Below are 22,475 nucleotides of genomic sequence, written 5' to 3'. Positions count from 1 at the left end.
TGGTGGCTAAAAGATAAAGATGGCTCTATAGCTCCTCAGCTCAGCTAGTGCCCTCCCTAATAAGTCCCTAGAGAAAGAAAGCGATCTGAGAGCCTATTACTGACAGGCGTCTACTACCTACCTCACCTTAGGTTTCCACATTACAACAACAACAAACAAACAAACAACTCTATCACTTTCTCTGAGACCAATTTATATCCATTTATAGTTTGCTCATATGTATGTAGACCTACCTATGGAATGTTGCACGAAAGTGGAACTAATGGTGTTGGCGTGCGTGAATTAGGTTTAATTAGGAGATTTGTTTGTATAGGTTCTTGTGTTATTAGGATTAATTCAAAAAGAAACTAAGTTAACACTTCCACAAGCCATGTTGGGGCGTCAAATTCCCGTAAAAATACACTCTCAGTTGATCTTTATTGATTTTTTTTTTCTAACAAACAAAATACATACTGTATTCATTAATCACGCAGACGCTGCAAGAGTAATACAAATACAATAACCACAAAATCAAGACAACTACTCACAAAAAATTACAAATCAATACAAAGGAATTTAGACATGAAACTAATGAAATTAATGCATACTAAAATATTTCCCAAATACCAATCTTTTGACAAAATTATGACAAATGTTTCTTTGTTGTCTAGTGCTTTTATCTAGGCTTTTTTTTTTTTTTTTTTTTTTTTCTTGTTTTGGTTTTTCTAAGTTTGTTTGTAAATGGCTTTTGACCTCTTTGGTTAACATATTATTTATCCAGAAAAAAAAAAAAAAAAAAACTATGACACGTGGACAAATTTATACTATACACGTCCACAATGTCCATTTGTCTTACTCTAACAGTACATTAAATATTAACTGTACCATCTTAAGCTTAGTGCCAGGAAACTTGGAGAGCAATTTGAATTCCTAATTCCTATGCTCTTTTATGTACATTCTACTATTCTAGTTGCTACTCTAAGTTCTAGGAATCAAAGAAGCAAATACACTTACTGAAAACGAAGAAAATACAACTTGAAATAGGAGTTGATCTTGATATACCAATTTATTTTTCCATTCTTTTTGTTTGAATGAGACCGTTCAAAATGTTAGAGAAAACATATTATGTAACATATAGTATGCCACTTCATAATAAGAATGGCATCGATTGTATGGGCGGGTTCCATCTCGATTAGAAGTATGTAGTGCATAAATGTGATATCCCTAACTTTACTCAATAATTGCAAGTGCGTCTATAGTAGACTTTGCAATTTCTTGTACCAACTGCGATCAATTTACATATATGGTGCTTGATATCTTTACTAATGTAGGTTAATTTTTCTCAAAACTAGTATATTTTCTTCTTCTTTCGCTTTGTTCTTCTCAGCATATATAAGATAAACAGAGAGATTAATACAATTTAATTCTTCTCAGCATTGTTGTTTTAATGTACTTATATGATGCTAAGAATTCTCATAAAATCAGTCTGCAGACAATATCCCATGACAATACAATTTACAAACAAACATGAAAATTAATTATCGTAAACTTGCAGATGCATATATATATATGTGGCTTAAAGGGTTAGGAATTTCAGACTCACTGAGGAAATTCAAATGAAGAATTAATGTTGAAATTAAACTGACCTCATCTAACCATCGATAGCACTTCTATACCTGTTTCTTCTTCAGTCGACAATCTATGGCTGAAGTATATATATCTCTGTAAACTGAGCTATATATCACAAGATATATGAATATATATATAGAACCAACAAAATCAACACCATTATTATGCTTCATAAATATATTCATATACGCATGAGAGAGAGAGAGAGAGAGAGAGAGAGAGAAGAGTAGCTAGTATTGAAGCAAAGCCGTGTGCATGGTTGGTGTTTGGCAATCAAGTTGTAGCTTTAATTTGAATATGATATTTGTGTTTTTAAAAAGAATTGAATATGTTTATAAATATAAACTTTTTGAGGCACCTATGATTTGGTCCCTAGTTGCTAGCGCGGCATATCTCCGCTCTATCTTCCCTCGATTTCCTCTCATTTAAAGCCAAAAGGTGCATTCCCAATATTTTAATACTCACATTTGCTTGCTTTACTCTTTTTCACTAAAAAAATTTAGATGTAAGAGGGGAATAGCACTGTTTGTTACAATGACATATCGAAAAGTTATTTTACGTGTCATTGCATTAATGATTAAAAATAACAAAAAGTGATATGCCTGAGAATTTCTCTCTACAACAACAATAATGTTGATCACTTAACTGAAATTATTACACATTTTCAATTCAATCCTTAATTTTCGGCCATTTCTAATAGATTATGGCATGCTCCCCTAAAAATTTATCTCGATTTTTCATTGAATGGATTTCTTCCTTCCACGTGCATCAAAATTCATTATCGTACTTATCTTGTTGCTTGTTTTTATTTCAATATGAATATTAATAGTTACTCAATAGACCAAAATCATTACATAATTAAACTTTGTGTTTTTGGCCTCCCAAATATATTGAATCATGGCTCCACTCCTGATTTCAACCAATACGACCCCGTGCCTAGTCACAAAGAAAGCACTATCTGCGCAGCTCTATTCTCATCGTATTGTGCAACCGTTCTTATTGAGAGGGACAATAGCTTACTAAACTCATACACACTATACAGATGCTATGACACAACTCTAGGACCTTTTTTAAAGGGAGCATTTGCTCAAAACCACTACACTACTAGTGGATCGTTTGCTTCATATTGATACTTGATTTAGAGAATGACATGATACTATCTCAGATGTACTGCTTGAGACTTATGATTTTATTAAATAATCAATAATGTATCGATTCGTTTTTAAAAAAATAATGGAAAAGCCCAAAAACAACTGGACGTGGAGAGGGACACGAAGGCAAAGCTATATGCTAATGTTTATTCTAATGTAAAAATTAAGCATGCACCTTGCTTAACAAATCTAGGACTTTGTATGATTTTTATACAGAAAAACACAGATGTAGACCTCAACCACATGCACATGCGCCCTTATTTTTCATAAGGACTCACCTTTTTATATTCATATCTTTAAAATTGTATTGCTCCACTGGCATTCAGGCTCTTGGTGGTGGAGATTTCCCTGCTCCATTTATAACTTATCTATGATTCAATTCTAATTAGTTTATAATTAGAGAGATATGATCCTCGAGATCATAAAGATCGACCCCTTTAATTTAATTAACACTAAATCGTGAAATTCCCCCTCAGTTTGTACCCATACTTTATTTACCCAATGAACTTTTTTTCATTTTTTTTTCTGGGAAAATTGGAACATGAACTATTAAAAATAGCATTTAATTAATTATCGTTAAGAGATTACAGTGACTATGATTGAGAGCATGTGATCATATATTTTGCTTACCTAATGGATGATTATCCTTCTTCTTTTTTAATGAAGTTTTGACATACTATGTCTTAATTCCAAAATCATACTAAGGGCTATGCGACTTGATGGCAGTTCTATTGCCTTGCCTGCATGTGAGATTTATTTTTAATTTTAAATACAAGCGATGTTGGGGAAGTGGGGTTCGAACACATGACCTTGGAAGTTAGGGATGGCAATGAGATGGTCTAGGACTGGGGATGGCAACAGACTAGTCCAGAACTAGGGATGGCAAAAGGCGGGTCCATGACTGGGGATGGAAATGGGCCGGTTCAAGGCCGAGTTTGGCCATACCATCCCCGCCCCTGCTTCCCTTCCATGATCTTGTCCCCGCCACAGTTCTCGGAAAAATTCTTATACCCGTACCCGTCGAGGGGCTGTCTCTCAAACCTGCCTTGAATCCATGAATTTTTTTATCCTACATTATAACACTAATTTCACTTTAAACTATCAATCAACTCAATTACATTTCATTGAACTATAAAATTCAACTCAACTACTCATAATCATCTTAATTCAATTTGACAAAACTAAATATATATTATATTATATTATATATTTATTGTTTATATTATAACATGTAACACTCAGGAAAAAAAAAGATAATAATAAAATATATTTATTTAACCTTAATTATGAGTTTTAAATTTTTTATTTTTATTTTTTTTAAAAGAAGAAGATGAAGGCAGCGTGTAAGCCAAACCTTCATTCTTTCCTTCATATTCTTTCCCCCTTCTCTTATACAATCTCTTCAAAAATCTAATTTTGATCTCAAATTAGAATGAATTGTTCATCTATTAGAGGTAAGTCACCTAGTCTAGGCTAAGGATATTAATTGCATAAACTAAGAGAAGATTGGGGATGAAGGAAATGAAATTTTGGGTGAGGAAGAGAAGGGAGAATAGGAATGTAGGGGCTTTTTCGTTCCGGCAGCTACAAATGGACTGGGCTGCCGTAAGGAGCAAATAGGTGAAATTACCCCCTGTGTCTAAGTTCAAGAATCAAACCCCAAGAATGCTTCGAAAGGTTAACAAAGCCTTACGAAGCACCCTGGTTATCTTCACCAACAAAAACAACAGTCACTTAAAGATAAATTCTTAGCTTTGCATGAGAAGCTTGTGGCATGTAAGCAAAGCAATCATGAGTTTAGCATTAAAGAGAGAGAGGGTTGTGAGTTCCTATGAGAAACAGGGGTTCTAAGGAAAGGGGGAAGGGATTCTAAGAAGGTTTATTGAAGAGAGAGAGAGAGAGATGAGGGGTATAATGGGTGTGTTGAGTAGTTTCCGACAGCTTGACGAAAACTCTATCAAGCTCTGGAACGATTTACTAGAAGAGAAAATGGGAAGAGATGGAGAATGGGGCTCAAAATTGCAGAGGTTTCAGGGATGAGAGATAATTATTGCTCTCTGGATGTGTGTTGTTGGTTGATGGGTAGGAAATGCCTTTTTTTATAGGCGCTGGAAGCCCCTTCTTCCCAAGAAACCCTAATGGGTTCTCTCCAATTTTGCCAAGTCTTCCCTTTCATTTCTCTTCTCTCCCTTCGATTCATCCTATTTTGTGAAATCATCCTCTGTCCAAACACACAAGGATAAGATTTTTAGGAGCTCTAAGGCCTTCCTGCAGTTGTTTCAGTGGTAAGCTCCTATCTTTGGCTACCATCTCTCCTTCTTTCCTCCATTATTTCATGGCAAGAGCTGGTAGGAGAAATGAGTGGGTAATGCCGCTGGTCTGAAGGGTGTTTAGCTCAAGTATCCTTTGGTTTTTTGGATGGCTTGTGTTGGGATTTGTCTTTGGCCATGTGCTGGAGGCTCCCAGCAGCTTACATACATGGACATTTTGGCTTTTATCGTGGCCTTTGTTTCCAGCTAGGTGCTGGAGATTTACATATATTTTCTTTGGTTGCTTGGGCCTTCCTAAAGTGATGGATTAACCCATTAAGGGAATGGGCTAATTTGATAGGCTATTTTATTGAGATGATAAGCTAATTTTTCCTAAAGTATTGGGCTATCTCTTCTAGAGTATTGGGCTTTTTTCTCTCCTTTATGTTTACCCACATATTTGGGCTCAAGAAATGGGCTTGAGTTTCGGGGCTCCCAAGCAACCTAAAACTTCCATTTCTCGGCTCATCAATGGGCCTCATGAAAACTCGTAACCATCCACACCACAACCTACTCAGCAAGCCCCGGGCATTCGCATGGCTTAAGCCCACTTAAGCTTGTAGCGTGACGTGTTGCTTATTTGCTTGGCGTGGCACTGTGCAAGCGTATATGACGAACTGTTGCGTACCCAAGTTGGGTTTCTTTCCAAGTTAGGTGTCGTACTGGGCTAGAAATATATTTGGGCCCAGCCTTGGATTTTTTGGGCCTCAACAAGGAGGAAAAGAAGAAAAAATCTCTAAGGTGAGTCAATTTCAAATTTTGGTTTTAACTTTGTGGTTGTGTGATTTTAGTCCCTTAAAGAGTAATTTGAGTCACTTGAGTGTTAGGGAAATTGAATTTGAAGAGTTTGAACTTCCATTTTCGGGTTGGGTGAATAGAGCAATTTTTCAAGTGTGGGTGTTTATGATTTTGGTTCCATTTTGAGTTTTTGATGAGTTCTAATGATAGGTATGAACTTTAGAAGTGTTTCAGAAGCCTTAGGAACAACTTGGAAGTGATAGAATGGTTTAAAACGACTTAGAACCAAATATGGAAATTTGCAGTCCGCGAGCCTCACTTTGGCTCTCTTTTTCTCCCAATACTTTGAGTGTTTGAGGAAGCCATTTGTTAGGTTTTAAACTAGACTTGGCAAGGAACAAAACACAATTGGTTTCGTCGTATTTGGTTGAGTTTTGATACGTCAAACACATGTGAAAAGTTTAGAAAAAAAAATCTGTTTTCTGCAGAAAAACTAGCCATGAGTCCAACTTTGGAGCTAGTTTTCTCCTTCGTTTTAGCTATGTTTTCAGTTTGGATTGTTGGGTTAGAAACTAGAGGTATTAAGCTTCAAAATCACTTTAAGTTTGCCCATTTTCGTTGATGTTTGGTTGGTCAAAATATCTCACAAAATCTAATATTTAATTTGAAAAACAGGGGAAGTTGCAGGATTTTTGGGGAAGACGATGAATAGTAATCGAAAACAAGCCCACTCACGGCTCTAGCGAGTGGCAGCTGTTCTGGCAGCCTCCGATGCCATATTTTTAGGCCATTCGACTCGATTTCTCAATCCGAGTCCGATGGTATATGTTTTGAGTCAATCCGAGGTTGTGCAAAGTATCGATTGTTGTGGGGCCCACAGGACCCAAATGGTAACTTTTGGATAACGGGTGTCGTTGGCCTTGTTTCGGTGTTGACAGGGTATAGGACAAAGTTTTAGATTATGTTGGACGAGATTTAGCCGCTTTAGACCCCGGGTTGGTCCTAGGGGCATTTTCATCATTTTCAAGCAAAATCTTTGAAATGCATAAAGTTGAGGTCGGTCTTAGGTGAAATAAAGTGAAGACAGCTCAATAATAATTTGGATTTGAATTTGTTCAGGAATTGGATCAAAAGTGTAGATTCGATAACTCCGAGAACTTCCGAAGGGTAAATTTGGTACTTTAGCTAGCTGGACTTGAGGTATGGTTTCCTGATTTCCTGATGATTGGGCTATGTCACTTTTAATCTTAGTGCTTATATATAGTACTATAAATATGAATATTATTGTGAATTTGCTCGGTGAATATTATTTAATGTTATGTGAATATTATTATTGATGTTTCTTCGTGGATATTATTTGACGTTGGGTGAATATTATTATTCATGTGATTAAATCTGAAATATTATTGTTATTATCTGTGTTATTATTCTGCAGAGATAAATGATGTTTGCGCTGCATTACATATGCATCATAAATACAGTGGTGTTTGGGGTATGTGTGTCGTTTGAGGTATAATATAAGGGGTGGGAGAAGGCCTTAGATATAACTGAGTAAAAAAATGTGGAATATATTCAGGTGACGGGATTAGGACTTGAATATATTGAGGTGATGGGAGCAAGGCCTCTAATAAAAAGTGAAAGTTGAGAAATTCGTAAATAAAAGAAAAATGGGTTAAGGGACGGATGGCCGCTAGTTCATATTTTAGGGTATTCAGAGCCACAGTGGTAAAACGCATGGTATGAGACATGCAGGCTTGTTGCCATAAGGTATGAATTAGTGGGATTAGAAGGGAGTGAGTTCATGACATCACCGCATATGCAAATTTATTTATTTGGTCTGATTGCATAACTTATATATCTTGTGTTGTTTGATGCATGACACTTTAATTAACTGTGATAGTTGACCTTGAAGGGTTTGATGGTACTCTACTGGGCATTAGAATGCTCATACCCTAATAGATTGTGCAGGATTCAAGGCGAAGTTTAAGGAAGCGGGTTTCAACCATGCTATTAGGCTTTGTTGTTGATTTTTGTAATTAATATTTGTAAGTAGTCAATCGTTTGATAAAAATCTTAGTATGTATTTAACTACGAGCTACTGCGACTCTGATTTTGTATTGTTAAGTAAATTTGTAATATTTGTGACTCTATTTCTCATCATATCATGGTTGTAAGATTTTATTCTTATGACTATGGTATGACACACCATGATTCAAGAATATTCCTTATTTTCGAATTGGGTCGTGATATAACAATACATAGTTATATTATATTTTATATTATTTAAAAAATAAATAAATCACTTATCAGGTAGGGTTCGGGAACGAGAATAAGAATAACATCCTCATTTGCCCTACCCTGATTTTCAAAATTCGGGGATCCCCGTACTAATTCTTGGTTTTCCCGTGAAATCTCTCCCCCTCATGCTAGGGACCCAACCCGACAGAGATTTGTGCCATCCCTATCAAGAGCATGAGTAACTATACTTAACCTTTAAAGCTACAAATCCCTTGCTAAGTCAATTTAAATCAATGACACGCTTAGTTTGGAGCCTATTAGCTAAGTAAACTATTCAAAGGAATGGGAGCTTTGAGATTAAATATTAAGTTTCATAGTCTTTTTATTTTAAATATTAAATTTCCTAGTGTAACCTTAATTAATTAATTATTAATTAACACCAATCACGGTAATATAATAGGAACTACTTCTATTAATCTAACCAATAGAATTTTCTGAAATAATATTTACTAAACCATTTTAATAGCAAATAATTCCAGTAACATATATGCCATATCATGTGGGCCACATAGAATATTATAAAAATATTCTTACATTCTCCCACTTGACCCATATGATAAATTTGATTTATAGTTCAATAAATGAACATTAAACGCGCAATTCATTCGGAATTACCCTTACTTTCATATGGTCAACATTAAGATTTGTAGCTATGTAGCTTCTCACGATTTCTGACTGGTCTCTGTGAGTGATTTCCAGCTCAAGGGTGTTCTCCATGTTTTAGTTGGCTCAGTTCAATCTGCTCTTATCCCATGCATTCTATAGAGCTTGTAGAATTTATATGCCATAGAGAGAACGATTGAGTGTGAAGGGGAGAAGAATGCTCGTTTGGTAATTGTGTTTTGTTCTTTTATTTTTTTTTCTCATGAAAGTTAACATTTGTGTTCAGTTAAGTGAGAGGAGTCGAGGACACTCTTATAAAGGCTATGTAAACCCATTAAATTTCCAATTGGGGACAATGGAACAATGCACATTTCAACTAAAAGCCCAACAATTTCCACATATTCAGTCATCTATGTCTTATAAAGTGAATGTGCCAACTTGCCAATGAAAAAGGGCCTTAATTTGCAGATCAGTGGTCTTAAGTTCGAACCCTCATGACATCATGGTAGCGTGTGTGTGAGAAATCCCATTCCCCTTATAGTTCTCACTATCAATAGTATTTAAAAAAATGTTAATGCGTGTATCTGGTATGAAGTTTGGATTCATCCAACCCAAAACAAGTTATCAATAATAACTTGGCACGTAGAAATTCACCCAAACCAATTGAAGCTTCCAGTTCATCTTGTGGCCGAAGGATAGTCTGTTCAAATCAAGGAGATTTAACTAACCTATCGGCCCATTCTAAAGATAGTAATGATTATTGATACCCAGGCCCTACGTTATCAAACCTTACCAAAACTAGTGGACTCTAAACTCGTCTGGCCCATCACTCTAACGAGAGAAAGACTAATGGCACCGAAAAGGGTTTTTTGACCGAAATGGTCCCCCAATTATTGCTCGAGTTTTATTTTGATCCACAAACTAAATTTTTCATTTCAATAGTTCTCCAACTCTTCATTTAGTATCAAAACAATTCTACCGTCAAAATCTATCAATTGTTTTGTGAAATGAAGGGGCAAACCTATCTTTTTCGGGCAAAACCATCTAAAGAAAGAAAGAAACTAAAAGAAACTAAAGAAAAAAAAATAAAAAGAAACTACACCCAGATATCACCCCCTCCCTCCCCCTCTCTCTACCTATCTATTCTCTATAATTCCTTTCCTCTCATTTAAAATAAAATAAAAAGTTTTATTGTGGGAATGAGATTTGGTGTTGGGGTGGGGTCTGTGCAGCCCATGTCTTTGTCCCCTCTTTCTTCATCTTCTTGGAGTTAGTTATGGAAGATCAATCCTAGTAATCCTAGCAATCCCAGTAATCCGAAGCTTTGGGGTACCTAGGACTAGAAGAGAGATTTTATATGAGGCAAGGCCATTAAAACCAGAATGGATACCAAAATCAAATATATGGATCCTTGTTGCTTTCTCAGCTACATTCATTACTGTCTCATTTGAGAAGAAATTTGATAGCTTCTTAAATGGACATGTGGCAAGATAAAGATGGTTACCCTTTTCTCATTTTCAAAATCAAGATTTGCAGCCATGGGAGGTGGCTCTGGGAGGGAATAGAGAGCAGAGAGAAGAGAGAGGGAGAGAGAGAGATAGATAGATTGTTTTGCCCCTCGATTTCACGAAACAATTGACAGACTATGACGGTTGGCCCGTTTTGATGAGAGTTGAAGGACTATTGAAATGAAAAAAGTTGGTCGACCAAAATGAAATTTGAGCAATAATTAAGGGACTATTTCAGTCAATAACCCAATAAAAAAAAAGTAATAATTTATTTACTCATCTCTTTTGGATTTTTCTTCTTTTGCTTTTTTAACAAAGAAGAATAAAAATTACAAACAGTATGAGTCAGGATGCAGAAAAGTGACCCAATAAAACCTTACCATAAAACATTAAGAAAAATTTGATCAATAAAAAAGAGTAGTAAACATCGATAAAATGAAAGTAAATAAAAACAACTAATAATCCCCCACCATTGCAAAAATACCAAGAAGGAGCCTCACCACTGCAGAAATATTGGGCACCTAGCATCATCCATTCCCTTGTCTAGGGCGAAAACCCACTTCACCAGCATACAATTGTGTCAACATATATCGGTTAGCTTATCCTTTCCGTAATTTAGATTAGATTAAAGTATATAAAAAAAAACATGCAACTGTGCCATAAAATATGGTTGGAGATGCCTCATGTAATAAATATAGATTAAATATTAATTCAATTTTTTTAATCACAAATGGTTCTTGAGGTTTGTGAAATTATCATATCACACATCAATTTGGTCATGCTCTTAGGTTTCATCCAAATTTCTTTTAAATTGATGATGTGGCATGGATACCCTACATATTCAATGAGATAATGTCACGTGGATCTAAATAAAAATTATGTTTTTTTAAAATAGTTTCACATTTAAAACCTTTAATTATTATTATTTTTTTTTAAAGTTGCAAGTCCCTCTGCAACTTCCCATTCTCTCTCTCTCTCTCTCTCTCTCCACCAAAATCCATCTCAATAAAATTAAAAACCCCACATACCCCCTCATCCTCTCCTGAAGTAGTTTGTAATCCAACAAACTACTCCCATACCCCAAGAACTCTCTAAGGCCCCATTCCACACTCCTCCTCTGTCTCTCTCTCTGCCAAAACAAAATTCACTATCAATGGCAACCAAACCAAAGCTTGCGTGCCCGAAACCATTGAAACAATCGCAACCCAAATGAAATTTAAATACAAAAATTAAAACCCATCGAAAAACTTTATATTTTCTATAAAATTTTGACACTGCTAGAAGCAGTCCACAGAGAAAAAAAGAGAGAGAGGGTAGGGCTGGGCGTAGGTTGCGGGTGAAGATGGGGCCGATCGGGTTGTGGACAAGAAAAATACAGAGGGACAAGGAGAGCAGAGGGGTAGAGAGAACAGAGGGGGTAGCAGAGGAGAGAAAGGGGGCAGAGGGGAAGAGAGACGAAGCAGCGCTGCAACTTAAAAAACCAGTTTTAAATGTGAAACTATTTTTAAAAAATAATTTTTTGTATTTAAATCCACATGGCATTATCTTATTGGATGTGTGGACACCATATACATGCCCCATCATCAAATTTAACAGAAATTTTGACATAATTTAATGGCATGGATCAAATTGATGTGTGAGATTTAAAATAATGTCAGAAAAAAACATAAATGATCAAAAATGATAATTTCGCAAACCTCAAAAACTATTTGCGATAAAAAAAACCCATATTAATTAATAATGCAAGAAAAGATGGATAAGAACAAAAACATAAGAAAAGTAGAGGGCCTCCTCCTCCCAAGTGCTTGGGGAAACCATCAACCCAACTTTTGATTTTGCATGTCTTTGACCAATCCCAACCCACTTGCAAACCCACAAGTCCAATACAAAACAAAACACCTTTAATATGTTTATTTAGTTGTACTAATGCATGGTTTGAGAGTGAACACCCCTCTTTTCAAATTTCAACACCCCACTTTTCTTTTCTTTTGGGGTGGTGCATTCTCAAGGGCCTATCTTTCTAGTTCCCCATTAGAAAATATAAATGTCATAGGGATTGGAGTGGTCAAAGTTTGTATATCTTTCTCTCCTTTAGCACATTTCTTTATGGATTTGGATTCCAATCTCTTTCAACCAAATTTTAATTGAAAGGGAAAGCTTGTTAGGTTACAGTCAGCAACCATTTCAGCAATTGCGGCACTTTGTCTCTCTTCTCTGTCTTACTCTCTAAACTCTGATAATTTATTTATTAATTTCCTTGCTTTAATTTATCTCTAATTCATTGCAGCCGAGTCGGTGGGTTGCCTTCAATTCTTTATAGTCTCCGAGCATCCGACTGCCCAATCCCCCGGCATCTCGCTTACTTTTTATTGCTAAACAATACACCACCTGCCACCCTGCACCACTCGTATTTTATTCAATGCATCAGAAACCTAGATCATAGGTTTCGCCCCACACCCACCATACCATAGGATGATTATTTTCTCCCGGTTTTTTTTTCGTATGGAAAGAGATATTGAGGGAGAGGGATTTGATTCGAACGAACACAGTATCCCGTTAGCTTAGTACGGTCTTTTTAATATTGAAAAGAGAAGTATTACGAAAAACCAGTACCGATCGGTTGGTTAGTTCTCTCTAATGTGTTAGAATGGGTCTTTCTTTAAGTTGAAATTATTATAATAAAAAAGATAAATGGCTGTGAGACAAGTACCAGCATTTCTCTTGTTTCTTGTTAAGCACTTCAAGGGTGTTGATTGAACATCTTTTATTGAATGATGGTCAAACAAAACAAAAACCATTTTTCTCTTGCACGAAACAAAGACAAATGATGGGTTATTTTAACATATTTTTGGTGCCATACGTAATTCAATACAATGATGTAAACATTTGTTTTTCTATGATTTTTTATATATTAAAATATATATATATAGATACAAATTTCCAAACAATCACAACAAAAATTCAGGATGATTGAAAATGCAGCCTCACCATCCAAAGTGGAATCACTATTACCATCTAATAAAAATCAGAATGATTGCTGCTGCATAATTAATTACTTAATAGCAAGTTGCTTCGCCAGATAATGCCTGGGTTATAATAATAAATAAACCCTCAACCTAAACGCACACCACCACCTTCCCAAAACAATCCCAACAATCACCCACTAAACATCAATCACCACTATCGGAATCGAACTTAGGATATCGGATAATCGCTTGAATTACAAGTTCTTTATCAATCAACACCATAAAAACACCATTACCATTATCTCAACGGTGCGGAATCAAACTTGAGACATCGAGTAACCGCTTAAACTACAAGTCTTTTACCAATCAATACCCTAAAAACATCATCACTATTATCTCCACAGTGTGAAATCGAACTTAAGACATCGAGTAACCGCTTGAACTGCAAGTCTTTTATCAATCAACACCATAAAAAACATCACATTTTTATGGTTGAGGCTACTGTTCGTACTGAACTGCAAATTTCGAACGAAACCATAAATAAATTTAAAATAAAAACAAAAATACCCAACAAAAAAAAAATGAATTTCTCCTTTTGTATTCACTAACAAAATTTGTGTCATTTACAATCGTTTGTTTCTTCTGTTTTTTTTTCTCTTTCTCAAAAGGGCATGATATGAGTGGTCTTGGTATCATAACAAGAAATAACCGATTTGGAATTGACCCGAAAAATCTTGAGCAAATCGGCCGACATTTGACGAACAGCCGGCGAGCAATTGCTCTGCATCAACAGCAAGATCTTGGTTAACCCGTTCGCCTTGGCCACCGCCTCCTGCGCGGCCCGCTCCTTGAACAAATAGCACACGCTCCACAGTATCGTCACCGCGTGCTCCGTCGCCGTACCCGATACTTTCAGTAGCCTCTGCACGATTCCCGCCACGCACTTCCCGTCCTCACATATCTTCGCCCTCCCTTCCTTCACCGATGACGCCATTTCGAGCACCTTGAGAACCTTCTCGATCGTCGACGTCGCCGAGTTCGGGTCCCCCAGCAGCTTCGACAGCCACTTCACGGCTCCCAAATGGACCAGTCTCACCTTCACCTTCTTCGGTGTCGACACCGCGATTAGGCACGAAAGACCCGCCTCGATCAGGGTCAGGTCCTTTTCCGGACCAGTCAATTTCAGCAATTCGGATAGCAGGCCGTCTTTCTCGGCGATTAGGAACTTGGCTTCCGCGTTGACCGCGATTGACTCCAAAACCCTAGCCGATGCGATTCGAGCGTCCGCACTTCCTTGTTGGAGGACAACGAGTAGCGACGCCAGGCAGTCGCGGCCGGTCTTCTTCAACATCCATCTCATCAGCTCCTCGCGCCTTTGGATTTCGTCGTCCAGCAACAAATGGATGAGCCTCACTGCTTGCTCCAGGACGCCGATTTGAGCGCCGTCCACGGCATTGTCACCGCCACCGATAAAGTCGACGAGCAGCGACATGAACCCGTCGCAGCTCGCGAGAAATTTCTGGTTCTCGTCGGACTCTCGCGCGAAGCGAGCGATCGTCGACAGCGAGTCAAGCGAAGAGGCGGAGGAGGGCTCGGTGTCCATGCGCTGGATTAGGTCGCTAACCTGGTCCCTGGCCGGTAACTCGGAAGGGGAAGAAGGCGAGTCGCTGTCGACTGAGTCGACCCGGCGGAGGCGGAGTGAGTCGGACCAGATCTGGATGAGGCGGTGCAAGGTGCGATTGGGGACGAAGTCTTTGGTGTGGAGAACTTGCATGGTGGCGGGACACGTGTTGTTGCCGTCGTCGAGCCAGCGCTGGATGCTGGTGCGATCGTAGGTGACGCCGGTGCAGAGGCTGACAGGGGATTTCATGACGTCCAGCGAAATTGGGCACCGGAAGAAACTAGGCACCGCGATGTACAGGTCGTCCCTCACCATCTTCTCTGTGTCTGTGAATTCGGGTGGAGGGAGAGAATGGAAAAAGGGAAGAGAGATATAGAGAGAGATAAATCGGAGAAAGAATGGAGAAGACAAAGAGGAGCTGTGCGTTTAAAGAAGACAAAACAGAGAAAGGAGAAAAAAGAGAGTAAAAAGAGTCAAAGGTACGCTGACGTCACGATTTTACTTTTTTCTCTGATTTTATATTTAATTAATTATAAAAAATATTCTCTCTCCCCCTCTTTGGTCTTTGGTCAAATGAGGGGCCATTATTTTATTGAGAGTTCAGTTTGCGGGGGTGTTTGTCTGTATGGCAGTGTGTTTAAGTAATGGAATATCAACCCTTGGATGATGGGGTGGAGTGAATGAAGGGCTGGGATTAAATGGAGTACACGTGGGATGGAGTGGATTCTAACTTTTGAATGGAAAAAAGCGTATAATGGGGAGGAGAACGTGGGGTGGGGATGTGGGGACCACGCAGCAATGAGCATTGAGGTGGTGGTGGCCCACAGAGGGGTTCCCTTGGTCGGTTTTAATGGATATTACATCATTTGTACGTTGAGAAATGACTTTGGATTTGCATTTATTTCTTGAGATTTACGGCGTAGGGTAGCATTACTTATTACAACTTAACAAGGAAACACGGAGCAACTAGGCTGACCCCTTATTCCTTCTTTTTGCTTTGCTTTTTGATCCTTCCACTCCAATATTCGTCTTCTTTTAATCATTTTTATTTCTCCTAATAAAATTCTATGCGGATCTTATGTCCAAAGAAACAACCGCTAATCCATATTATACAACTTACAAGGATTCGTCACCATGTTTCTTCTCGAAAGTTATGTTGTAAATAGAGTTTTGGAATTTGCTGAACAAAGGAAAGGATGATTCACAACTTCTACTTCAATTTGTCCTTGAACCCTAATTTATTTGTTTCAATTGTTTCATTTTTTTTTTTTAATTCCTTTTGTTTTCAATTAATGAGAACACTTGTGTGAAATATTGCATTTGCGGCAATATTGCGTGTATCTGTATTTTTTTTTTATTACTTCAACTACTAAAATCACATGCATATGGGGTGACACCACGTTGGAAAAGTGAACCAAACTCTTTTCTCTCTCATAAAGTGCTCCCGGATTAATTTATATAGGAGATAATATTGAGGCAACCCAATATATTAATCCCCCTCCCTTCTCAAGCGAATGACAGAAAAAAGAAGAGAAAACTACTAAAACCACATAGCATGTTTGGTTATGTTATAAAGGCAGAATGTTGATTAAATTGGAATAAAATAGTACATTCACAATTTCATTAAATTAAAATAAATAAATAAAGAAAATACAAAAAACATGTACTGCAATTGTCCATGAAAATAGAAGTTGTCATTTGGCAATAAAGACGGGAGACAACTACCTTTAAAACTCACCATTTGAATGTTGAAAAAAAATACACCTAAAGTCAAAAGACCTTTTAAAGGTTTGGGGTCATTCTCAATATAGTCCCACGAGTTGTAATTTCATCAATTTGATGAATTTAAACCCTATGTTAAGTTGAAAATAATGGGATGTAAATTGGTGAAACTGAAACTCAAAGGCTCATATTGAAAATGACCCCAAACCTTTAGGGGGTCTTTTTGACGTTAGCCCAAAAAAAAATTTATAAAACTCAGTAAAATAATATATAAAAAACCCAATTGGCACTTATATAAAATGCGAGTAAACATGGTGATGAGAAGTCCTTTTATTTTTTATTTTTTATTTTTTATAGAATAAGCAATGACTATTATTATTGATGAACAAACAAAAGTATAAAGCATCTATGTGATGAATATAAGTAAATCTTTTTCATTGACCAAATGCAACAACATGTTAAATTGAGCTTGAGAGAATTGCGTACAACTCAAAAATTAGTAAAATCCCCGATTCAGCAACCAAATGCACAATATCCGCCACGCAATAGCAAAAACAACAAATCTTTATTGAAAGCTGAAAGCTAAAAATAAATAAAATATCCAAAATAGAAAACAAAACATAGCAAACTCCAAAAGAGTTCCTGAAAATTATTATACTAAAACAAACTAGGAAGCAAGATCACCGCTCCACATTCTCCTAGGAAACCCAAAGAGAGCCATAAGCGTTGTACAGGTTAAACCCAAAATGCTACACCGGAACCCAATGCAAGCCGAGATCTTCTCCTCTTTGCAACTCCAAACTATTTCGAAGGCTGACATTAGAGCCAAATCCTTGTGTACGTGGGCCAAACTATTTCAAAGGCTGACATTAGAGGCAAATCCTTGTGTACGTGGGCCAAAAGACGGTGTATATCATGACAACGACATCGTTACATAGATGCTGCTTCCACATCACAGAAAAAACACTAACAAATAAGGATATTTAGGAAAAATGGAGGGAAGGAGAGGAGAGGGGAGAGGGGGTACGGAAGGAGGCCACCAACCCCAAAAGAGAGGGACGACTGGGACTTTTTTTTCTTAGGGTTTTCTCAGAGAGCTCTTCCACATCACCTATAATTGGGTCATGTTATATTTACTAATTCATGTGTTACATGATGAGAATTCTATTGCAGTGTAGGTCTTGTTAGTAGGGATAGCTTTGGATTGAACTAATATAGACCCTAAATTAAACCTTAATTTAAAATCTTAATTAAAGCCCAAGCTAGCCCTAAATTAAATCCTAAGTTACAACTTAAAAGAAACAAACAAAAATATGAATAACAGATTATCAAATATATATTTTTTAAAATAAAAGAGAAAAAGAAGCGAGACACACGAGAATAAGGATGAAGGGGAAGAGCGAAAGAACAAAAAGCACCAGAAAAGTTTGAAAAGGTTGGACTAAAGGAATGTTAACCAAAAGAGTGATGATAATTTTTGAAAGATTTGATGGATTTTTGTGACATAAAGCATTTGTTACCTTTCATTCATAGCTATAGATTCATGGCTTATCATGATATAACCATCAAATCATAGCATTTTAGATCATAATCTAAGGGAATCATGTTGAGCAAGGTTCATAATTGTAGACATGTACACATTATTATACTGTGTGAATGTACACATTTTCTAAAACCGAGTAAGTATTATTAGAGATTATTGAGGGAGCTGGGCAGAAGGTATGTATGCAGTGCAGCTGCTTCCTAGGTCCGACGAATGATTATCTGTTGAAGAAAGCGATAATAATCATAATAATAAGCATGATGGCACCGAAAGCATCACTACTCAGTAACACAGTTTCTCGTAAAACACTTTCACTCGGCATTTGCATAGATAATGGCAAAACTTTCATCATCTCCATCCACTAACTGGTTTGATTTACGGTATAAAAAAAGAAGTAAAATGGATTTTCCTATCTCCATTTCTCTTCTTTTGAGAGACTACAGTAATATCATACACTGCTAGCATAATAAGTTGTGAGACTGCTGATATCTGTTTGAGAGTACTTCTGAAAATGTTAAAAGCGGTTTCTAATGATAAAAATTGCTTTTGATAGCGTTGGAGGCGCTTCTTTAAAAACCATTTCCAAGTACTCTATGAAGAAACACTTCTATATTTATAAATTTTTTTTTTTTTTTTAAAAGGCTTATGAACCCAAGTGTTTCCTACATAGATATTCCCAGTTGAACTAATTTTCTTGTAATAAAATAGAATAAAACTTTTTGTTATCTCTTCAGGAAAAAAAAAAAAATTCATTTGTGGTAAGAATAAAGTGGTGTAAGCGAAAATTAAGTTGAAAAAAGAAGAAGAAGAAAGTGGATAAAAGGATATGACTATAGGGTTTTGTAGTCAATAGTCAAAGTACGTAGATTTGCATGAGAAAGACGTGCGTGGGATTGCAACCAAATATTGCATAGGCGTAAGCAATTGACTAACACACACACATATATATACCTAACAAACAAACACTTTGTGGCTGTCGGAAGTCCAATTTGGTGTATCTGCATCTGTACCGCACGGCATTGCTTACCATTTCAAAGTCAAATTTAGGAAACAGTCGATGACTTCTCAACCTCCAATTCCAAGACTTGGACTCAAGCGCACATATATGGAATATGGTGGTTATGGTTTCAAAATTTGCTTCCTTTGGAAGTAAAGTACACCCTAACAATTCCATTAGGCAGCTTTTTTTTTGGAAATATTTTTTCTCACCACTTTAATCTAAGATGCATCATCACCACTTTTCTCAACGCTTGACACGTGTTCATTGGCATAACCATAGTTAATTCTATGCTTTGTATTTATAGAATCTTAGTTATGTTAATGGACACGTGTCAAGTGTTGAGAATGGTAATGAGGGTATACATTGGGTTAAAATGGTGAGCAAAAATGCTCCCCTTCTTTTTCGTGTGCTTCAATTAATTCATTAATTCTTTCTATTTTCTATCTTTTTTGTTTTCGAAATGGGATTTTACAGTTGGAAATATTTTTGCTCACCACTTTAACCCAAGGTGTATGTTCACCACTCTTCTTAATACATGACACGTGTCTATAGGCCTAACCATGGTTAACTTTTTACTTTGATTTATGCAACTATAGTTATGCTTATGGACACGTGTCAAGTGTTGAGAAGGATAGTGAACATACACCTTGAATTAAAGTGGTGAGTAAAAATACTCCCTTTTGCAATTAGGTCTCTAATCTAACCACAATCTCTTTTACACCTTATATATTTTTTTCTTTCTTTTTTCCTTTTTCCCTTTTATCTTCTTTTGCAATAACTTCGATCAACATAGCATAAAAGAAAAACCTCGATTCAAGTTATCCTACAATTCAAAGAGATGATATTAACTTTTTGACAAAAAAGAAAAGAAAAAAAGAGATGATATTAACTATGCTATTTAATATATGTAATCCATACTCTGAAAATTTGTCCGATTATGGAGAAAAATTACATCCGTTTTGATGGAATGCATATGATTCCCTTTGAATTGATTCCATATAAACATTTTACTTTTCAAAGTCTCTATCCTTCGTGTTGAAACTTTTTAGAGACTTAGAGTTAGGCTTTGGCTTTTTCATTTTAATTTTTTATTATTATTTATAAATACAAGTTATAGTCTAAACTACAAAGGGATATGGATTTCTCACACACACTACCAAGACAATGGCTATAGAGTATGAGGCGCAAGGTTTTCACAAAGGAGAAGACCTTACCTAATCTCTTTTGCTAGAGCGACACCATTCTCTTTCTCTGATGTCTTTTAATGAAACTCATCGTTTCATTTAAGTTGAAGTTCTCCAAAAGCAAGAGGTGCGTTTTGGTTGTAAAGCCCAAAAAGATGAGCCCTCAATAACTTAAACATATGCGTAAGTTTTTGTTTGGTCTAGACGAAAGATTATGAAATTCCCATATTAATAAAGCTAGGGAGACCACATTTTATATACCCACTTAAGAACATATCTTTTTTTGTTGTTGTTGAAAACTTAATAACATATCTAATATACTTATTAGTAAATTTAGCTTAACTCCTTCAAAGTCATTTTTCTTCAACTACAACCCATCTTTTTATTTTTGTTTGAATAAAATCCTGTTTTTTCTAAATAAAATCCTATAACTAGGATCCAACTTGGCAAGTTACCTAATCAAGTGCAAAATCGAATTTATTGTACTTTATCGATTCCTAAAATCCCCCAACTAAGCATTATTGTATTTTGTATATTAATGTAGGAACAAACATAGAAACAAATTTTAATTGGATTGTACCTAATGACACACGTTGAATTTGGAAAGATCTCCAAATAGATGTGGGAATTAATTTGGAAACTTTTTAAAAATTTAACAAAAAATTCAGATTTAACATACCTAATAATTTTATTTAATATATATTTTTTAAATTTACTTATGAATATAATAGCATACATTCAATTTTATGTTGAAAAAATAACGTACCTATTACTTCTTTTACGAAAAATAATGTACACATATTAATTTACTTATTATTCAAATAATATACCCAACTTTTATTATGCAATAATATAACTTGTAATTTACCTATTATATGTATATTGTAGGTATATTAAAGCCAACACATTTATAGGTATATTGTGAAAATAATTTATTTAGCCGTATTGGATATATACTGTTGATGCGAGTCTCCTAATTAATCAAGGATATTTATTTCCTTGATTAATTGAGGGATTTACTTTCCTATTCTATATAGTTGACAAATCATTGTATAATTAGGAGATACTATCCTAATTGATTATTGTATCTATTTCCTTGTAAAGTACTCATGTAAACTCCTATATATACTATCCTACGGATCACATGACATTTGATCCTGGCCAACTTATTAATCGCAAATCATCCACTCCGTCGGTGGTGTCTAATGCTAATGGTACCCCCTCCCCTGGGGTTGGAGATGGCTCTCTATCTCTCTCTACTTCCCTACATCTGGATTCTGTATTACTTGTTCCATCTTTGGACCATAACTTGTTATCTGTTGCACAACTTACTACTATTTTGGGGTGTACTGTAACATTTTGGCCGAATCATTGTGTTTTTCAGGACATCCTCACAAGAAAGACGATTGGTTGTGGTACTCGGCGAGGCAAACTCTACTATTTGGACTGGGCACCGAATAGTGAGATTAAGGTTGGTCAAGCTTTCACAACCAGTGGAACTCGTTCTGAGGGGAAGAGAGACAAAATTTGGTGATGGCATAAATGTCTTGGGCATGCTTCGTTCGGTTATCTTAAGAAGTTGTTTCCATCATTATTTTCCAATCTTAATGTTTCCAGCTTCCAGTGTGATACGTGTGAATTCGCTAAGAGTCCTCATGTTCTGTTCCCATTAAGTTCAAATAAGAGTTTGGTTCCGTTTTCTCTTGTTCATTCTAATGTTCATTCTGGCAGGGGCTCAATGGTTTGTCACGTTTATAGATGATTGCACACGCATGACTTGGGTTTCCTTTCTCCAAACTAAAGGGGAAGTCAGTTCCAAGTTTCAATAGTTTTATCAAATGGTGGAGACTCAGTTTCATGCCAAAATTCAGGTTCTTCATTCTGACAATGGCAGAGAATTTCTCAATCATGATCTTAACCAGTTCTTACAAGATCATGGCCTCATACATCAACGCTCATGTCTGTACACTCCCCAACAGAATAGGGTGGTTGAAAGAAAGAACAGACACTTATTGGAAGTCGTTCGTGCTTCTCTCTTTGGTTCCAATATGCCACGATCTTTTTGGGGTGAAGCCGTCGTCTCTACAACATACCTTATCAATCAGATTCCCTCTAGTATCCTAAATTTCCAAACACCACTTCAAACACTTCATCACCATATCCAAACACCTCCCACCCCAAACCAAGAACCCTAGATTTTCGGTTGTGTTGTATTTGTCCACTT

The 22,475-nt window shown here is 36.4% G+C and overlaps 1 protein-coding gene across 1 annotated transcript; it reads right to left on the bottom strand.

Moving 5' to 3' along the window:
• Positions 1–13,759: 13,759 nt before the first annotated feature.
• Positions 13,760–15,250, bottom strand: CMPG2 (CYS, MET, PRO, and GLY protein 2). Its single transcript, XM_088254176.1, has one exon. The coding sequence runs from the start codon at positions 15,115–15,117 to the stop codon at positions 13,843–13,845; it is 1,275 nt and encodes a 424-aa protein (XP_088110302.1). The 5' UTR covers positions 15,118–15,250; the 3' UTR covers positions 13,760–13,842.
• Between the last annotated feature and the right edge of the window lie 7,225 nt (positions 15,251–22,475).

The sequence above is a fragment of the Prunus avium genome, chromosome 6 (assembly GCF_965620075.1).
Source record: "Prunus avium chromosome 6, drPruAviu1.hap1.1, whole genome shotgun sequence".
NCBI lineage: Eukaryota > Viridiplantae > Streptophyta > Magnoliopsida > Rosales > Rosaceae > Prunus > Prunus avium.
The sequence above is the reverse complement of the archived record's forward strand: the minus strand, read 5'-3'. Positions and strand labels throughout refer to the sequence as shown.